We start from the raw sequence: 21633 nt of genomic DNA, 5'->3' as shown, positions 1-21633 counted from the left end.
CACACACAATCAATTCCTAATGTAATGTAATGTAAAGATGTAAGATTTAATTATTAATAAAAAAGGGGGATATATTCAGAAGTCTGTATTTTTAATATGTTTTAAAGACATCTTGCAAAAGGGGGGCCTCGGTCAAATGTTAATGCCATTTGGGGGGCCTTGCCCTGGAAAACTTTGGGAACCCCTGGACTAAGCTACCATTTGCTAGTGAGCTGATATTATCCATAATGTCAATTTAAGTAATGTAGCCAATGAAGGGTACCAACTGAAAATACAGAGTTAAATGAGTCAACATTTAGATTAGAACAAACCTGTTTCTAAGGAAAAGATTTGCTGCGCTTGATGATTTTCCTTCTAGCTCTCACACCTGCAGAAACCTAAGTATTATTTATTATAGTGTAGGTGGCATATGGTATTACAGGCACTATAATTTCCCCAGACCTGTGACTGATGCTTTTATCTGAATGAGGCAAGAGTACTGGCCAAACATAACCAAGTTCAAGCAGTTGTGATGTAGGTTCTACTGAGATTTGAACTTGGATCACTGGATTCCAGAGTGCTAACCATTACACCATGAAACCCCTGAGCGCAGATACTTTCAGGAAATTTATCGGCATGGAGGAATTGTTAATTGCAAATATTAGCAATAATACAAATAAAACTAAAAAATCTATTTTATTGATATGGTGTATTTAAAATTTGTTTTGTCACCGTTTTATAAAAGCATTAAGCCACTGGAGGCCATGGGTTACAGTGCTTTTCTGATGGGTAAGAGGGTTTTATTTTTATCACAGTTAATCACTTATTATACAGTAGGTGGTTGATGGTATAGGCACTATCAAATCTTGAGTAGGCTGACGGCTTCAGTTACGAGGGCAGAGATTTGAGGCTATTGTTTACATAGAACTCTCCATGTATGAACTCCTTTGCTGCATTGCCAAACTCATCCTCTCTGTGTAGAGCAGCTCATCTGAGGCTATAGGTTGCTAGCACTGGAGAGGGGCTGTTGCCAAATATGTGGACCCACATCCGGTATTTGACCTGTTCATGTCCAAAAACACATCAGAACTCCCAACAAACCATTGTTCAGGTCTGGTGCAGTCAGCAACATATCATCAAGAGACACTCCAAGAGTCAAACATGAGTCGGATTTGACCTGGCTTGTGGGGGTGACAGTCTGAATGTAGGGAGGTACCAGCACTCTGCCAGTGGTGGAGCCAGCTGTGCATGATCTTGGTCAAAGATCTATTGCCTGAAGGGAATTCATCTCAGCCTTTCATTCAAGAGTACGACAAAGAGAGTTAAAGTGACTCAGAGCTTGCTCTCTGTTGTTAGGCAGATGTGATCTTGATGTGTGGAAGGAGAGTGGGGCTACCCAGCTGTTTCCTTCATCGATGAGCATCTCCTTATCCATTTGCTTGATGAACTGCTTGTCCTATATAGAGGAGGCAACCTTGTTGTCATCCTCTGTGTATTGGAAGATCTTTCTCCCCAAGGAGTCATCTTCAGAGCATGGTGCTGGAACACAAGTGAGCTGTGAGCCTTATAGGTTGTAGAGAGTGCAAGAGATTTGACTGTTCACAGTGAGATGAATCAGGCAATGCATGAAGTGAGAGTGGTGCTCGTTCTTGCTTCCATCGGTTGGTCTGTGAGCGAGCTGCATCTAGACAGGATTCACCAATGATAACCAAGCCGAGATCCAAGTTTTGGGTATATGGCGCTCCATTGAGTCCATTTTGCTGGTCTCTCACCTTGTGGACCTGTAGGAGAAGTAGGATTGAAGTCCAGAGTGCTAACCATTACACCATGGAACCACTGTGTCAGGAGATCCATCTGCATCGACCATAGAAAAAGCTGAACAACTTTACTACAAGAAACCACATATAGGTTCCATCGAGACTTGAACTCAGATCACTGGATTCAAAGTCCAGCGTGCTAACCATTACACCATGGAACCACACTGCAAAGCAACCTTCAGGAAATTGGCATCGACACAAGACAAAACTGAATATCATAATGAAAATGGAATATGGATCAGTACATTTGGTCGGAAATACAATAAATAAGATGTGTGGTAAAAGCGGAGAACAAATGTCTCTCTTTGTGTCAGTAGACGTTTTAAACCTTTTAGCATTTCCTGTGAATCTCTTGTACTTTGCCCAGTAAATAATGCAGGTTCTACCAAGATTTGGACTCAGATTGCTGGAGTCAGAGTCCAGAGTGCTAACCATTACACCATGGGACCACTACACTTTAATTATTTCAGGAGATCCACCAACATCGACCCCAGAAAAAACTGAACATCCTGGATAAAACGGGGCTTGGTGGGACATACAATAAATAAGACTTGTGATAAAAGCAAAGAACAGACGTCTCTCTTTATGTCAGAAGACGTTTTAAAACGTTTATTTAAAAATATTGGAGTAAAATTAAAAAACTGGACTAAAGTCAGCCACTAGAGGACCTCTGAGACATTTAGACTTCACTTTTAAATCCCTGTTACACTGTCCAACCCCATACAGTATTTACAGTCAGTAGCTGAGTCGCTTTTGATATACTCACTTAGATACAGTTTGACCTGTTGCAGCACATTAAAATAGAAGTTGAAGAATTGTTTATTGCGAATAGTTTTAATCATACATTAAATTATTTATTGAACATAAATAAATAATTAATTGAACAATAAATATGTCACCCAAGGAGAAGTAGGACTGAAGTGCTAACCATCACACCATGGAACCACTGTGTCAGGAGATCCATCCGCATCAACTATAGAAAAAGCTGAATATTTTTACAAGAATACAAGCAACCGCATAAAGGTTCTTTATACTTTCAGGACAAACACTGTATTTTGTTAAAAAACTGTTTTTTTTTTGTTTTGTTTTTTACTCATAGTCAAGGACTCATACAACCAACAGATGGCGGTGTAGATCATGTAAATCTATCTCAGCATATCGTTTTACGTATCAGTATGTCTAGTGATTAGTGGATAAACATAATTGACCAACACTTGTATTAAATCAAGTGCACTAGCATATATTTCGCAATCACATATAAACAGTGTGTTATTATGACATGTTGTATATTATTCAGCATAGTGTACAATAACTAAATTGTAGTTACTACTTAGTGCACTTGGTGTTATGTGGGCGGTTAATGTTCCATTATAAATCCACAAATTAATACTTATTACAAAAATACACTGAATATCATTGGAAAAATCTCTGAAAAAAACTCCAAGCTCCAACAATTTCCTCATATACTCCGACTATTCGAGGCCATGCTAATATACTAGAAAAATAAATATTTAAAATTAAACAAAGATTACAATGTTTTTGATGCCAAGTTCTCCCTCTTCTGAAGGGGGGGATTTTAATTGGTTAACAATGTAAACGCCTATTAAAAATCAGGGACATCTTGCATTAGTAAAATACGATCAATTTATAGGCTGGGATTATAATCTGAGTGTGCTGAGTTCCACTTGGAAGAAGTATCACTTTTGTGATTTCTTTTATATTATCTAGAACAAACTCAACTCTGAAACATCAATATTAAAAACATATATTGCTCAGCATTTATTTATTTTTTATAAAACAAATGACACTTTGCAAAACATTGTATGAGTGTTTCGGGTATTTCAGATGTATATGTATCTAAACATTTACTAACCATTTTCCCCAAAGCACAAACTGTGATTAACAGTGTGCATTTCAAATGAAAGTAAAAAAACAAATGTCTTTTCGGCTCACTGTGTAATTATACACCGTGTAAGCACTGTCAAATGATTCTCTTACATTATATGTATATATAATCTCAAAAATTGAGTACTGACAAAAAATGAGATATGGAGAATTAATTTAGATTTACTGTCAAAAAAAGAAGAAACAATAGCAAATCTCAACAGTTAGATGCAATGCCAGGTGTACCTGTCACAGAAAATAACCACTTGTACAATCTTTAAGAAAATACAGATGTTACTCATGTGAATTCAGATGTTATTCATGTAAATTATATAGTAGTATAATTGATCATTATTTTCACATTACACAGTTGAATTAGGACAAAATCCCAATAAAAACTGAACACAATTAAAACTGAACAGAATTTCTATCCTGTAAGTTATAGTAATATCAATTTTCAGACTCAGATGGCACCCATTCTCTAAAACACCTCAAAATGTTGAGACACATATACACTACTAGATTTGTTTAATGGGATTACATGTGCACTCAGGATCTTAATGGCATTACATGTTTAATTTATAAAAGCCAAATATCAATAAGTGGTGATCACACTGTATAAAACATCTTAGTTTCTCCATCAGTAGAAAAGCTAGAGTTCAACTCTAATAATGCTGCATACTGCAATAGAGGTGAAGGACTGTGCACACGGAGGGCGGACGTCCTGGCAGCAGGGATTTAGGTGTACTGTCTGGGTCCTGTTCAGCACCTGACTCCATTCACTCACTGCTTTTTGTCTCTCCCAGCAGCCAGTAGGTCCTCATCTTGCCCTTGCCTTTCATTTCCACATCTCCTCTCAGCTCCAGATGGAAGCAGTTAAATTCCTGCAGCACATCATGTGTGGCAGATGACACGTGGATCTTCAAGGCTGTCAATAAATATGTCATTAGTACAATATATATTCTTACTAAAGTATAATGAAATATTGAAGCATATTCTGACTACATATTTGAATGACAATAAATTTCCTCAGTTTGGCTCAGAATGAAAACTCAAGTTTAATTGCATTCATCATTGTGGTATAATAGCACTGACAGAGAGACTTGGGCAGCTTTTGAAGCTTTTATTCAAATACAAATACAGACTCTAAAAATGTTTTTCCCTACTATGCATGGATATGTTTTTTGGCAGTTATGCAGTATTGGCTTCAAAATGAATACTGAAATGACATTTACCTTATTATGCCATTTGCCCTCTCCAATAAGGCATATGAAATCCCATTATCAAAAACACCATACAAGAAATAGATCAAAATTGAGCCATAACATTTCCTCACTACTGTGTTGATTCTGTGACAAAATAGACTTAAGATGCTCCTGAGTGGTGCAGCAGAAGATAGTTTGCCCTATGGTCAGGAAATCACAAGTTAATCATGCCACAGCCATTCCTGGGTTTGAGCCAAGTTGGTAGCATAGACTGGAGCCATGGGAGCAAAATTGGCCATGCTCTCTGGGTGGGAGTGGGTGGCATACGTGTTTGACTCCACTGTCAATAACAACAATCAATTTTGGGCATGTGTGAGCTCATATGTGGAAAAGAGTAGATGGAGTTTTCATCTGAGTGTATTATGCTTCCCTGTGATACAGCATGAGCAACAGTTTGAAAGGATTTGGTTGGCTGGCTTCATGTGTCTTAGAGAAAGCATGTGTTAGCCTTCAACCCTCCCCAGTTGGTAGGGAAGAGCTGGCTAGTGGGTGGGAATTTTCAAATGACCAAATTGTGGAGAAAATTAGGGGAAACAAAGACTGTCATCATTTTCACAGCCTTTCACCTGTCAATCAACCCATCAAGGTGGGGCTACACCATGCTTAGCAGAAAGGTGACTTTACTTACCTCCCATATGCATGCATTTGATGAAAAAAAAATACAGTGTGCATTTGTATTTAAATAAAACTATTTATTAGTCGTCCAAATCTCAAATAAGTCTGCAAACAAAGTGCATAAAAAAACAAATACAAGTATTTCTACATGGTTTACATGGTTTGTTACACCATGTAACACCATGAGTCATGGTCTTGCATTAAAAGACGTATGCCAAGTTTCTTGGCCGGAGTGTTAATAATCATCCTCTCTTTCTGCATTTCTATCCATCTCTTAACACAGGGAGAGGAGCTCATTTTATTTCACTCCAAATAAAATTACAAGCTTTAACCATAAGAGTAGTTATAAGTACTTTTATTTCCAGAAATTGTTATTTGTTGTGGTTGAACAAAATCCATGTACTTTTTTACATGGAGATTTGGAAGCTCACCGTGTTACATAACTTACGCTCGCCGTTGGACTCCATGCGTGATGATGTGTTCACTGTGTCTCCAAATAAACAGTACCGAGGCATCTTTAGGCCTACTACACCAGCACACACAGGGCCTGAAAATAAACACACACACACACACACACACACACATGCACAAACTCATGGATTTAAATAGTGAAAGGCAGTTTGGGGTTTGTGTTCTAGACAGCTGACCTATACTGGGGTTGATAGTAACATAATTATTCTATTAATAAAAAGCTTTAGCAAGCTCTACCCAAACCAGCATCAGTCCCAGTCATGGATATAGAGCTTTACAGTAAATTTTCAGCATATACAGGAGCTTGTATTATGCTCACCACTGTGGATGCCGATGCGCAGTTTGAGCTGCTGGTCCGGTCGGTGAGAAATCTTAAATGTTTTGACAGCCTCAAGCAGAGCAAGGGACATGCGGCCAATCTCACACGCATGTATCTTCCCATTACGGACTGGCAGGCCAGAGACAACCATGTAGGCATCACCAATCGTCTCCACCTACAGGACAACCGACACTCGGAGTCAAGAAATGCGGATCCTGCACATTCAATTAGACAACATGGGAAAAATGCCCTTTTCTAGATAATTAAATTATCATTATATCACACAGTGGTACAAAATATTGAATGCTGCGGTTCACTTATAATTTCGTGTACTGGTTTGCAGAAGAATAAATCCTAAGAAATTTGAACATTTTGTCTGTAAAATGTTTGAAGAAAAGAGAGTGGTGTGTCAGAAATACCTTGTAAACATCAAAGTTGTCGATAATAGCATCAAAACAAGTGTAGAGATCATTAAGGAGAGTCACTATCTAAATGAGAAAAAAACAGCAAATCATGATACATTTTCTTTCAGCTTTTCATAACAGTGGATAAAATGATTCTTATATATTATGATTATTCATTCTAATATTCATCATGTGGATCAATAAAGAATAATACATGTTATATGTACATGCAGTACATATGATAATGAGTGACAATTAAGGCAATAATAATAGACATACAGCTTAGGGAGGTGTGTAACTTCAGTGTGAGTTGTATACCTGCAGAGGTGTGCTTTCAGCAGACAGGGCAGTAAAACCCACAATATCACTGAAGTATATGGTGACTGAGTCGAAAGCCTCAGCCTGCACGGTCTCCCCCCTCTTCAGCTGCTCTGCCACTGAACTACAGGAAAAGAGACAACTGAGATTTTATACACATGGATCATCAAACACAAATATTAGTACCACAGCATATAATGCAACATCTCACCCACACACACATTGTGTTATATTCTAGATTTTGCATCACTGTGTGATATAATGATAATGATATATACATAGGGTTATAGAGGGATTTAGGGCTCACCATTCTTTTAATAGATGCCAGCCATGTGGAAAAATACTGTTGATGTTATTGTAAGGCACATTCCCCACTAACATGGAAATGCAATTAAAAAAATTTGATATATCTATTTCTGCCCTAATCGCTTTCTTGAACTAGTAGCCAGGCCTTAGGGCAGGAGTCTTCAACTGGTGGTACTGGGTGCTCTAAAAAACACTAGCAGAACCAATCAAAGTTAAAAAAACCGGCTATAATTTAGTGATTCCAGTTTTCTACACAAGAACCATCATGGCTTCCCTGTTGCAGCTAATTACATGCATTTATGTCAATTATTTATCCAAAGGCAACTTATCGAGACAGGTAAAAGTTTCCAAAGATGTTCATATCCAGTATTTACCCTCATTTGTCTAATTAGTGAAGTGACAACATGGCTCAAAAACAAATTTTGCATGCATTCTTCTCTTAATGTTAAAACAGATGTCTCATCTATTCTAAGTCTGTGGCGCTAGATGTAACGTAAAATGCCACTGCAAAACAAAACAAATCATTTAAAACCGATGTGTCTTATTTATAGGCATAAACTAATCAGTAATGATAAGTATTAAAAGATAACTGTTGCCACTATTCAGTCATGTAAGTTGCAAATCCCGACCTTTGTAAGCGCAGAATTTTATAAAGCTGGACCATCACAAATTTTAGTTGAATACCTACCTGCTTTAGGGTTTCAGTATGTTAGTCTGTTTTGGCATCTATATTATGTAATCATTATGATTGTCACAATTACACCATATGATTTGCATTTCCATCACAATATAGTACTAGAACTCAGCATCACTTGCTGAAGCTAAAGGAGCTCCGTTCATTTTATTTGCCCTTGCTTCTAACCGATGGTTTTGTGCAAGGTGAATGAATGCAAATTATAAACTAAGCCCCACAAATAAAACCAATTTAATGAAATAAATTATGCAAGCTTACATTAGTTGGTCGCAGGACATTTAATTCTTGAGTAGCTATGCCCCAATTTATCTAGTGAACCAGACCAACATTATGATCTGGCTATGCTCGTTTTATTTTTCTTTCAATTTGTACTAATGTACAACATTTTATAACACTAAGCTTTCTTAAAACATTTAAAATGTTTTAAATGTTAAAACTGTGGTAGAGTATGCATATACTACGCTTGTATATGTTTTCTTATTTCGTCAATGTAATGTATTTTTTCATTCATCTTCAGTAATCACTTTATCCTGGTCAGGGTCAAACTGGGTCAGGAATCTACTCTGGGAACACTGGGCAGGAGGCAGGAACACACTCTGAATGGGACTGTCATGTATCGTGACGTAACGGCGATAAAGTAGGATGCAAGTGCAGTATGAACAGTTTTATTTAAGAGAGAGACAGGCAGACAAATCCAAAACGTGATCCACAAACGTAATCCAGTAATATGTAAAGTTCAGGCGATCGGCAAACAGGCATAAAGGGGCGAGGCAGGAATCAAGGTCGCGGTCACGGAAATACAGGGTCGCGAAACAAAACAAGAAACATGAACAATAGCGTGGGACTGGTAGCGGAGAAACCAGCGTGAACTAAACAAACGAACCGAGACATGACATGAAATGACATGACATGACATGACATGACATGACATGACATGACATGACATGACATGAACTATGACTATGGTTATCTATCGTAAGGACTCTAGACTAAGCTACAATAATATTCCGCGTTGTGTGCTGGGAGGCGCGCGGTATATATGCGGACATGATCAGTGTCATAAATGCTTGCAGCTGAGGGCGATGCAGACACACTTGAAAATCCCAGCCAATGACAGAACAGGGAGGAGACATGACGGAAACATAAACAAACACACGTGTCCAAATGTTACTACTGTCAACAAGGGAAAAGCAGGTGCTCGCGCACCTGCTCGTGCACGCGCACTCACATGCTCCACAGCGCGCTGCTTAAAGGGGAAGTCGTGACAGGGACGTCACATTTGTGCACTCATTCACCTTGGGGCAATTTATAGTCACTAATCAATCAATATACAACACTATGTCACCTCAATAATATTGATTTCTGACATTTTAAGATAAAGTGACACGTCATTTAACCAGGATTTGTTCAATACAGTAATGGCATTATTAGGTAGAGCAATATTATTATATGTATATATGTCTCTTCAATGGTAATAATGCAAAATCAGGCTGTGTATTTTCCTTCTATGGTTATGTATGTGATAACTGTGGTAATGACTAACTGGGGCAATATCTGGTAGAGTAGGGCTTCTGCCTTGCGCTTCTCTTCCAGGTAAGCCTGTGTCCTCTCCTCCACAAGCTCCTCCAGATTATTAGCATACTGCTCCATCCGAGACAGCAGGTTATCCAGGATATCCCTGCTGTGCTCCCTGAGACAAAGAAGAGAACAACAGGAAGAAGGTGAGCACCAGAGTCATAAACTGAGTGTTATATGTGCTATGAAGATGGTCAAATCTGAGTGACTTCTAATGAATGTAAATATATAAATATGAATATCAAGAACAATATCTTCTATGCAGCTGGAATGGCAACAAGTGAGTGAACTGCAAAATGTTATTTGAGATCAAGCAGACTAAATGAATTGTGTGTATGTATAAAAATGAGAGCAGTACCTGTTCTGTTTACGCAGAAGTACTTTAATGTGGCTGAACTCTGGCCTCTCTGCAGGCTCCTCTGCCCAGCAGCGCTGCATCAGGAGCCCCAACTCCTCACTGTGTGCCTGGGTGTTAACAGCTGGCCGCAGGTACGGCCACTCACCCAGAGCAACACGGTCCACTATCTCTACACAGAGATAGATAGATAGATAGATAGATAGAGAGAGAGAGAGAGAGAAAGAGATCAAACTCCAAGTCGCATATCTTTTTCTGTTTTTCCTGAACTCTATGATATAACGGACAAGCTGAGAAAAATGTCCAGACTTTCATTCACAGCCAAGTCTCAGACAATATACTGAAAGTGAAGTGAATACATGAACAGTTATGGAGTCGCAGTGTCCCTTAGAGAACATTTTGCTAAGCTCTCACATTTTATTTTCATACGGAATGCAACATTTTCATCTGTTTCATTTTTTAATTGTTTTTTTTTTTTATATCATTTTCCAATCGTTCTATCCTCTTAACCCACGTAAACTGTTTCATACAGTGTTCACAGCCTGTCATTAAGGTAAGAGGAAAATGGTGTCTGAATGGTGCGATCTTATCTTAATTAATTTAGCCCTAATTAATTGTTACTTCTAAGTAGATTTTTTTATTAAAAGACTGAAATGCAGTGAAAAGTAATAAAAGCTCTGTGTCTTCACACATTTAGAAATGGTGCTATATTAGATACGAGAGCGAGTCTCAGCTGTATGTAGTCAAAGCTCTGAACGGCACTGGGAGTGCAGTGACAGCATCTTCTCACCCGCTTCTTGTGTATTTACATCCGTCTCTCTCTATCTTTCTATTTCTCTGCCATTTTGTCAGCATCTCTGCCTTTAATACCATTATTATGGGAAGCATATGTTGTTGCTGTCAGCCTCATGGAGGAAATTTGTATGACACATTCAGGTGTGTATAATGAGGAGCACTGGAGTGAACAATCATTATCTTTGCTCCTTTGCTCCCTCAGTAATAGCACCACACTTACATATGATTTAATATGTGTAATAAATATGTGTGAATGTGCATATCAGAGTCTTGGTGTGTGTGTTACAATAGTAAATGTTGAGCCTCACTGACTGATAGCATCAGTAGAGCGTCAATGTCAGGGAGGGCAAATAGCTGAAAGCCAGATTTAGCACAGGCAGCTGAACCTAATACTCTGTTTTCTTGCAGTAACAGGGAACTTGACCTTTCTGTTTCACAATGACATTTTAAGAATCAAGACACTTTCTGAAACGCTTTAACATGTAATTTTATCTTTTGAGCATAATATTAGACTGGAAAATCATCCTTTTACCCACATAAAATACATAAAGGGAATACTGTTTTGGTTGTTTATGGACTATGTTACTGTTGAACAAAGCCATTTTCAGCAGACCTGGCATAACTTGGTGTAACAAACACATACTGTAGTTTCACATGTTCCTCCTTTGTCAGCTTGGGTTTCCTCCTAAAAACATGCCGGTAACTGAACTGGCTACTTAAAATTGCTCGTAGGTGTGAATGAATATGTGAGTTTGTAATATCCTGCGATGGCCCGACCTCCAAAGAATAGTCCTGCCTCGTTCAGTTTTCCCAGGTTCAGGCTCCACCACAACAATGAAAACAATTACTAAAGATGAATGAATGGAAGGATATATTGTTCACCAAAATGTGATCCTGAACTCATAAATTACAAAAGATGCTGAGTGTTTACTCTGCATCACTTTATTCAAACTCTGAACCAACCATACTTTTAGGGATGGAAGGTTCACATTGCAACATTGTTTTTTTTTACTTTCTTAAATAAAAAAGAAAATTCCCTAAAACTGTAAACTTCAATACGGTTTCTGAAACCAAGCAGTATAATAATTCTACAGTGCTAAATAGTCTTTCTATATAAATAAACTGATGTGTCATTGTTCCCTAAATTACATCACAGCTACAATGAATCTAGTAATTTAATTATATTTCTATTTAATTATGTACTTATAGCCCCAGTGCTAAGATGCTACGTCTGAGTACAATCATCATATTACCAAGCAAAGATTTATGATCATTATTATCATATTACAAAGCAAAGATTCTGAAATGAGGATTTGGTAATGACGTTTTACATAATTTGTAAATTACAGTTGTGATACACAACTGCTGTAATGCAGCAGGCGGCTAAACTGACATCCTCCCTCTGTAGATGACTAAGAGGATGTTTCTGTGTAGAGCTGTATCATTAGATGCTAGAGTTGTGGTGAAGGAGTAAATTGAAGCTGATATTTTTTAATGTGTGGGCATGTGTTTTTGAGTGAGTGAATCATGACCTCCCCTTATGGACAGGAAGCAGACAAAGCTCTTCTCCATTAGTGCACTCTTCAAGTGTAATTGGCAGTAGAGCCAGAGACATATAGTCTGAGAGACAGAAGATCTAAGAGAGGAATAAAGCCTATAATCTGAGGTGAAGATGGAGACAACTGTCACAAAGGCACTGTGGATAACAAGCTGATAGAACGGCACTATTTCAGTCGCTCTTAACCTCTACCCAGCTCGACATTGAACCCATATCAACTGCTCTGAAATGTAATCTCAGGAAAGACAAGCATGTCACTCAGTAGATCCATTACAGATGCCAAATCACTAAGCTTTTTCGACATTTGAGCTACTTTTATAGAAAATAATCAACCTAAAATAACATTAGGTTGCTAACAACAAGACAAAAGCAGATAAGCACAATACTAAACACGTGTTTGTTAATTCAAGTGTTAGAGGATGTCTTGATAGTTTTCTCAAACTCGATTTGTCTTCTCTTATTGTCTTAGTTGTAGATTTAGATGTATATAGTTAAAGCTTAGGATTTAGGGTCTATATGGCAGGTCTGACCTTTAGAGCTGAGTGTCTCGCCCTCTATGTAGAAGACGCCTCTGCGCAGTGCCACCTCCTGCAGGATGACGCCAAAGCTGTAGACATCTCCTTTCTGTGTGCCGCCTGCAGGAGGGCTGCCCATCCTCAACAGCTCCGGAGCCATCCACAACTTCCCTACAATAAGGTACACAAACATATCACACTGGTGCTGTTACAATCTCCTACACCTGGTATGAGATAACATGCATTATACCAGAGCACTGTTGAATTTTCAAATCTGTTAAACAATGCAGCTCTGATATCAGTGCAATGGAAATGTCAGGTTTATATTAAAGTGCTCTCGCATTAGCATTTCTACAACTAATTTAGAGGGAGTTGTATAGCAGATGCTTACCATAATCTAAGACTAAAAATAAATGGATTAAAAAATTTTATTACTTAACAAATAATAATTATTATCCTTGTATCAAATAATCAAACAGTTACTCGTTAGGTCACATCAGACCATCCCAACATTGATTGCTTTCGTATAACAGCATGTCCTGTTGTGTTTTATTCTTTAGTTAATTGTGCCCTTTTCATTGAACAAATAACAGAGGTATAAATGAAGTAATGACAATTTCCATGAATGAATAAATTAATAGGGCAAGCAGGAATATTCCTCAACAGCCAGTCTTGTCTCTCACTCACTGATTTTAGCCCATTTGAACTCTTTCTCACAGTACACTGGTGTTCCATTTTGCCGGTGGAATCGACTTATCGGACATTTTCAATCAGTATAAACAAATGAATTATTTTATTGCCACAAGTCTGTTATAAGATTAGTCAGGACATTGTTGGGTTTTTCTGTGTGTAGAGTATTGTGATGCTGTTGAGCAAGGCAATTGGAAAGGGGTGGGATGTGAGCCCCATGCAGGGCAAACAATTCACACCTCTCCACAATAACACTGTTAGAGAGACAAAACGGACAGCACAACTAAAGATTTTTTGATAGTAAAACACTGTATACTCATACTGTTACAATAAAATTATAACATTTAAACCTAGTAGGCTAGGTAAAAAAAAACACTTATGAAAACTGCAACTCATTTCTGTTCTCTTTCTGTTTTATTTGGCTCCTTTTTGTTCATTAATCTGTTGTTCAGTGTCTATTATAACATGAGAGAAAGAGAAGTTCTCCGTGAAGGCAGTTCAGAAGAATTGCTGGCATTGTGTATAACTACATGCAGACTTACGTGCGTAGTAAGAGTGAGCGTCCTCGCTGTTGGATTCAGCCCTGAAGCTTGACAGCCCATAGTCAGTGATTTTCAGCACAAAGCGGTTATCCACCACACAGTTTGAGGACTTCAAATTACCATGGGATACAATCACACTGTTATGAAGGAAGGCCATTCCCTTTAAAGAAAAAAAAAGAAGAGAAAAATGCTGGACCTTACAGAAGGGGAAAGAAGTGCTCACCTATTATTTGAAACTGTTCTTACATGCTAAGGCTGATAACTGAAAAAAGGTTTGTGATATTGCACAAAGGCATCAGCTTACCAGTTCATCTAAGCTACTCAATGCCATCTGTGAAACATATTGGCTAGTCTTGAACAATAGGATGAAGGAATGAAGAGGGCAATAACAAAAACAAATAATTATGTCTACACACATACCTTCACAATGTCATTGATGAGAGAGTATTTAAACATCCAGTCGAGTGTGATGCTCTCATTCTCCAGAATGTCCTAAACACAAACAAACATATGGAAGGAATGACTGTTCATTCATATTCTGTCTTTTTTTTAAAAAAATAAAGTTCTAAAATTTGTAATATGAGAGTCAGTGGTATCTGTGAAGTCTAGTACAGGTCAAGCAGATAACCATCGAAAAAAGTATGCCTCTTTTCAACAATGCAATTTGTTCTATAGTTAAAGTAGTGCAAGCCCCTTAAAAAGTACACTGGATGACAGACACATGACACAATAATGATTGTGAATCTTGCTCTATAGCTAATTAGTAGGACTGGGCCAAAAGATGACGATGTAATCAGATATCGTTGATAATTAACATGATTGGCCCTAATCCTTTATGACCAAATTATGATATCATTAATTTTCTGAAGGACAATAGATAAAAAGAGAGAATATTTTTGTGACAGCTTGTTATATAGGCTAGTATTAACCAAAATCTTATTTACAGTTTACTTACTTTTTTTATTTACATTTTTACTTGAGCCATCTCATTACTACAAACTATAGAACCACTCTAAATACAACTAAAAGAGCTACTTATTCATGAGAAATTTGGATAAAATAATTCAACGGTGTACATCTGTGCCTTTCTTCTTATTTTTTTCTGAGCTTTGCTCTGGCCAGGATTTGAAATGTGTGGGGGACGAGGATGGGAACAGGATGGATAAAAATAGGAACCCAGCACCACCAGTGACCAAAAGGTTACCATGACGACCCTGCAGTAAACATTGGGTGGGGCAGTTTGCTATTTATAAGTATTTTCAAATATTGGAAATCCCTAGTTAGAGCAAAATAATGCTTTTAATGTGACAGATAAAGTATATGATTAATTCATGATTTTTTTCTGTTTAGTGACCATTTTTATTATATGTCATGCAAAAGCTTCACAACTTTAAGATACATATATAATGTATATAAATATGTAACTTCTGTCACTGCTCTGTCCCAATAAATAAAAAAACAAACAAATAATTGTCACGAATCGTGACGGAGCAGAGATAGGACGGTTGCAAGTGCAGGATGAACAGTTGTTTATTTGTAAGAGAGACAAGCAGACAAATCCAAAACGTGATCCAAAACGTAATCCGCAAACATGCAAGAGGTCAGGCGATTGGCAAACAAGCATACACGGGGCAAGGCTGGAATCCAGGTCGTGGTCACGGAAAACAGGGTCGATAAGCAAAACGAGAAACGAACTATGACGAGGAACTGGAAGCGGATAATCCAGCGCGAACTAACTCTAAACATGGAACGTGACTATGACTACGATACGAACTAAACTAACTCTATGATAATCCTCCGCGTTGTGTGCTGGGAGGCGCGCGGTATATATGCGGACATGATCAGCGTCTAAACCGCTAGCAGCTGAGAGCAATACAGACCCATGTGAAATCCCAGCCAATGACAGAACAGAGAGGAGACATGACAGAAACATAAACAAAAACACACATGTCCAGATGTCACTACGGTCAACAACAGAAAAGCAGGTGCTCGCGCAGTCATGCTTAGAGCACACTGCTTCAAGGGGGAATCATGACAGAACCCCCTCCCCCCCCAAAGGCACTGCTCCCGGAGTGCCATGAGTCATCCCATTTCATTGGCGGCCCCGGCCCCCTGGGCTGAATGTCCCAAGCAGAGCCAGGAAACTGCACGGTGTTCTTGGCGGCGCAGGGAAGCAGAGCGACGTTCACAGCGGGGCAGGCAGACTGAGCGAAGTCCTCGGCGGAGCATGAAAGCGGAGCGACGTCCTCAGCTGAACAGGGAGGCTGAGCGACATCCACAGCCGGGCAGGCAGTCTGAGCGAAGTCCTCGGCGGAGCATGAAGGCAGAGCGACGACCTCAGCCGAGCAGGGAGGCAGAGCGACGACCTCGGCGGAGCATGTAGGCAGAGCACTGTACTCAGCAGAGCAGGGAAGCAGGGCGACGTCCTCGTCGGAGCATGAAAGCGGCGCGACGTCCCCAGCTGAACTGGAAGGCAGAGCGAAGTCCCCTGTAAGGCCAGGGAGAGGAGCGTGGGTCTCCTCGAAGCAGTAGGGGGGAACGACGTTTGCCATGGAGCCGGAAGGCTGAGCGACGTCCACAGCTGACCAGGAAGACTGAGAGACGACCTCAGCTGACCAGGAAGACTGAGGCTCTGAGGTCACCAGGTGAACCTTGGGCATGGGTGGAGCTTGGCTGTGCGTGTCAGCAGACTGGGGCGCGGGCGGAGCTTGGCTGTGCGTGTCAGCAGACTGGGGCGCAGGCGGAGCTTGGCTGTGCGTGTCAGCAGACTGGGGCGCGAGCAGAACTTGGTGGGTCAGGTCATCAGACGGGAACATGAGCAGAGCTTGGTTGTTTGTTTCAGCAAACTCTGGCTTTGACAGAACTTGGCTGTGCGTGTCAGCAGACTGGGGCGCGAGCAGAACTTGGCTGTGCGTGTCAGCAGACTGGGACGCGAGCAGAACTTGGCTGTGCGTGTCGGTAGACTTGGGCGTGGATAGAACTTGGGTGACCGGGTCGGTAGACTTGGGCGTGAGCAAAATTTGGTCATTAGGCTTAGATATTAGCGGAGCTTGGTCAACTGGATCAGCAGGCTTGGACGTGAGCCTTGGCTTGGACCTCAGGGACATGAGACTTGGCTTGGACCTCAGGGACTGGAGGCTTGGCTTGGACCTCAGGGACTGGAGGCTTGGCTTGGACCTCAGGGACTGAGCTCTGCATGAGTTTGCCTGTAGTAGTGGGTAAACGGCAGGGCAGGTTTGCCTGCCAGACTTACCCCCCTGAGAAGTTGTTCTAGCTCATCCTTCACCTCCGGACTCCCGAATCACATCATGAATTCCCCCACAAACTGTTCTACACTGTCCAGGTTCCTACAGTGCTTATCCAGTTTGAGCTGCACCCATTGACGGGCCGGTCCAAAGAACCGGGACCACATGAATCGGAGCCATTGCTTCTCCTCTGGCTTAGGGTCTGACAGGCTGGAGAAATAGAATTGACAGTCTACCAGGAAATATTCTGGGGCACCAAAAAATCCGTCAAATGGATCAGGAAGCTCCATAAATGTCCATTGTGGGAAGTGGACCAAGTCCATAGCGGGGACGGTTGGCGTCGACTTCCGGGTTCCGAGTTTCCTCCGTTCTCCTGCTGCATCCATGTTTCGGCGGAGGATTCAGTCACGAATCATGACAGAGCAGAGATAGGACGGATGCAAGTGCAGGATGAACAGTTGTTTATTTGAAAGAGAGACAGGCAGACAAATCCAAAACGTGATCCAAAACGTAATCCGCAAACATGCAAGAGGTCAGGCGATTGGCAAACAGGCATACACGGGGCAAGGCTGGAATCTAGGTCGTGGTCACGGAAAACAGGGTCAATAAACAAAACGAGAAACGAACTATGATGAGGAACTTATGACTATGACTATGACTATGACTATGACTATCCTCCGCGTCGTGTGCTGGGAGGCGCGCGGTATATATGCTGACATGATCAGCGTCTAAACCGCTAGCAGCTGAGAGCAATACAGACCCACGTGAAATCCCAGCCAATGACAGAACAGGGAGGAGACATGACAGAAACATAAACAAAACACACGTGTCCAGATGTCACTACGGTCAACAACGGAAAAGCAGGTGCTCGCGCATTCGCGCTTAGAGCACGCTGCTTCAAGGGGGAATCATGACAATAATATTTAAAAAAAAAAAAAAACAGGTTTCGTCCACATTCTCCAGTTTCATCTGTTTCACCAGTTTCATCCGCTTTCATCTCCCAGAAACATACCAGTAGGTAGACTGGCTACTCTAAAATTGGTCCTTGGTTTGAATGAGTGTGCGAATGTGTGTACATGGTGCCCATTGATGAACTGGCCCATCCAAGGTCTATTCCTGCTTTGTGCCCAATGTTCTCAGGTTAAAATAGGCAGCTGGTTGGCATAACTAATTGCATTCATTGCTTAATTAATGCATGTTATCTCTTCTTGTTTTTGTGAGAGTTCATTTATATGTAAGCAATCCTGGAGTGTTTCTATGGAGTGTTTATATGGGCTACTTCCTCATCTCTAGAATGGCAATAAATTTGGCCAAATAAATAAAAGTTTTAAATAGTTTAATCAGAAAAGCAATGCTTGCACTAGTACAAAAAAGCGCATATTCTTAAACTGGGTTCCCATTACTTTTGTCTGGGAGAAGTCACTGTAGAACATCATTTTCCACCACTGTGCGTAATGATTATTGCCTGTGCAGACATTTCTCCATTTAGTGCAGATGACATGGTAACCATTAAACTGATAAACAGCATTAAAGGACTTGTGGTGAATGTATGGAGCACTCAGACCTGAAGATGTGTTTTTTATTTCCTGCATTGTGAAACGTTTATGGGAAGGCTGGCTGTACCTGCAGACTGCCTCGCGGGCAGTACTCTGTGACTATGCAGATGTTGGGAGGATCAATGCATGCCCCAATAAAGCGAGTTAAATGATCGTTTTGCACATCCCGCATCTGAAGAACAACAGAGAGAGACCGAATTAAACTTTGAGAAAAGGTTATTATGATGATGATGATGATTATTATTATTATAAATAAGACACATATAAAATATGAATAAACACAAGTATTACATCCTTAGAAACAGAGGTCTAGGACTTGATTTGACATTCTGGGGAAAATCTCAACAGTTGTATGTAAACCTGAGGATTTCTCTTTCATAGAGGAAAGGCCCATTTAGAAAGCTAGAACCCTGACTTATCTAAAGTACCATTGAGAACCCTTTTTCTCTCACAGTCTAATCCCCATAAGCAAAATGTCTCTTTCTTGACTCACATGCTTCAGTTCGAACAGCACTGTCCTGGTCAGTTCGATGCGTTTCCTGTTGACAAATTTGATAGCCACAATGTTTCCCTGGGGATGTGATAAACATGTTGAGGATCAGCAGTGGCATGTACCCAAAGGTAACCCCAGCAGAGTAGTGAAACAATTTTGAAACAGAATTTATGTGTGTGTGTGTGTGTGTGTGAGGGGGGGCGTGTATGTGTGTGTGTGTACCTTAAAGTAGGCAGTCTTAGCAAACATCTGGAAGTTGTCATCAGCAGTCGGCAGAGAGCCGTAGTTTGAGCCTCGCTTTGGGGGGAGAGAGAGAGAGAGAGAGAGAGAGAGAGAGAATCAGTCTTACAGATGATCTTACAACCTTCCTAAAGTGGTTTACTGAACACCACCAAATCACTCACCAGGGAGAGGGTCAGTTTGCTGCCTGCACTGCGCAGCACCTTCTCCAGATTGCTCATGTGCAAATCCTCCCAAAAGATCCGCCAGAGCTGAGCAGCCAGCTCCTTCTCTAACTTCAGCTTCCTGTGTGGGACAGAGAGAAGACGATAAAGAAAGTGGAAGTGATGAGACAAAGTCAAAAATTGGCAGAACTTTCTGAAGAACTGTTTGCACAGAGCTAATATCACTCACCAAATCCCACATTGCACTCACCTATATATGAAGATGGTGACATTAAAGATGATGACAAGAATAAAGAACACGACAATTGACACCATCTGGTGCATTGTGATGGTCCCTGAAAAAAACCCAAAAACGAGTGTGTGAGAAAAATACTTTCTTTAATGAATGAAATTTAACACTAAAGAATGGAGAAGAAAAATCTGCACTAAGAATACACGAAAACCGGTGATGATGCTGCATACTATGAAGGAAAAGAAAAGAAATGAATGCTGAAAATGGTAATTAAAAGACATCATCGGTAAAGGCTTCATATAAATGGGGAAAAGTGCATTACTCACGTGCAATGCAGGCAGGGTTATCATTCTTGAAACCACAGAAAGGCATGTCAGGAGGAACACTGCCTCCGGGCCAGTGAAAGGCCATGTCAGGCAGTGTCTCCATCTGTTTCTTAGTACCATTATACACAGCAACAATCTGGACAAAAAACAGCAGTAATGAACTGACAGACGGAGAGTTGATGCCATGAGGCGACTGAGCAATTATCAAGGCTCAATATTATGTTTCTGTTATAAACATAAGAAAATGGATCTACAGTAAGTACTGATGATTTAAATATTGATTTATTTTTATATTAAATAATCTATGCTACATGAATTGATATTATGTTCAGCATTGGCTAATACAGCCAGATACTAGGAATCTGAAACAAAACTATCAATTGAAACATTTTCAGTGAATCATAGTCTATAAATCTGTATGAGGTGTTTTGCTCTAGATCTATGCATTCCAGAGACAATACCTAAACATATAGCTAACATTCTTAACATAGATAAAAACCAAAGAAATTATTATCGACTTTAGGAGGAAAGCTCCCCCTCTTCAGGCCCTTATCATTAAAGGGTCTGAGGTGGAGCAAGTTTTTAGGCCTTCACATGACGGTAAACCTGGGCTGAGCTGATAACACCATGGCCATAGTGAAGAAAGCACGGCAGAGGCTTTACTTCATCAGGCTGCTGGAGACTCGGCCATCATCCCCTCATTCAGGCTTAGAGAGGACTTATTGAAAGTGTTCTCACCAGCGGTATTACCATATGATTTGGAAATACTGCCCAGGCTAAGAGAAGGTCACTTCAACAGGTCATTAAAACTGCAGAGAGAATCATCGGCTCTGAGAGAATCATCGGCTCTGAGCTACCCTCTATGGAAATATTTGACACACAGCGTTCCAGGAGAAAAGCCCAGAGCATTCTTAGTGATCAAAATCACCCAGCTCACTCTTTTAATAGGTGGAATAACTCAATATATAACCTAAGACACCAAAGGCCAATGAGGATTGCCACTCATAAGGCATGTTTTCATAATAGATTTTTTTCTAGCCACTGTCAGACTGATTGCAAAAGACATTGAGGCTGCAGGGAATATTTCACCTCACATCTTACTCATAGCAGGGACACTTAATTCATACACTCGGCAGTCTATGAATGGGTTGTATTTTTTTTTATTATTATTATATTACTGGCTATGCCACATAGAGTTTTTATATAATAATTTATTTTAAATTTGCTATTTGTTAAATTAAATTAATATGTATATATAGATTTTTTTTGCAATGT

The 21633-nt window shown here is 40.0% G+C and overlaps 1 protein-coding gene and 1 non-coding gene across 2 annotated transcripts in view; both read right to left on the bottom strand.

Moving 5' to 3' along the window:
- Positions 1 to 1885: 1885 nt before the first annotated feature.
- On the bottom strand, positions 1886 to 1957 carry trnaq-uug (transfer RNA glutamine (anticodon UUG)). Its single transcript has one exon. It is a non-coding gene; the product is annotated as a tRNA-Gln (tRNA).
- Positions 1958 to 3467: 1510 nt separating this feature from the next.
- npr1b (natriuretic peptide receptor 1b) overlaps positions 3468 to 21633 on the bottom strand; it is a 51721-nt gene continuing 33555 nt past the window's right edge. The window contains exons 8-23 of the mRNA XM_053628584.1: positions 20359 to 20494; positions 20051 to 20135; positions 19801 to 19921; positions 19619 to 19693; positions 19397 to 19474; positions 18971 to 19075; positions 14523 to 14594; positions 14103 to 14262; positions 12886 to 13041; positions 10006 to 10174; positions 9616 to 9762; positions 7073 to 7196; positions 6770 to 6838; positions 6351 to 6525; positions 6009 to 6107; positions 3468 to 4608 (exon numbers count right to left, since the gene is read on the bottom strand). Coding sequence (XP_053484559.1) covers positions 4460 to 4608; positions 6009 to 6107; positions 6351 to 6525; positions 6770 to 6838; positions 7073 to 7196; positions 9616 to 9762; positions 10006 to 10174; positions 12886 to 13041; positions 14103 to 14262; positions 14523 to 14594; positions 18971 to 19075; positions 19397 to 19474; positions 19619 to 19693; positions 19801 to 19921; positions 20051 to 20135; positions 20359 to 20494 — 1920 coding nt within the window. The 3' untranslated portion in view covers positions 3468 to 4459. The remainder of the gene's footprint in view (positions 4609 to 6008; positions 6108 to 6350; positions 6526 to 6769; positions 6839 to 7072; positions 7197 to 9615; positions 9763 to 10005; positions 10175 to 12885; positions 13042 to 14102; positions 14263 to 14522; positions 14595 to 18970; positions 19076 to 19396; positions 19475 to 19618; positions 19694 to 19800; positions 19922 to 20050; positions 20136 to 20358; positions 20495 to 21633) is intronic.

This window comes from Ictalurus furcatus, chromosome 1 (genome assembly GCF_023375685.1).
Source record: "Ictalurus furcatus strain D&B chromosome 1, Billie_1.0, whole genome shotgun sequence".
Taxonomy (NCBI): domain Eukaryota; kingdom Metazoa; phylum Chordata; class Actinopteri; order Siluriformes; family Ictaluridae; genus Ictalurus; species Ictalurus furcatus.
Note: the sequence above shows the minus strand (reverse complement) of the source record. Positions and strands in the feature narration are given on the sequence as shown.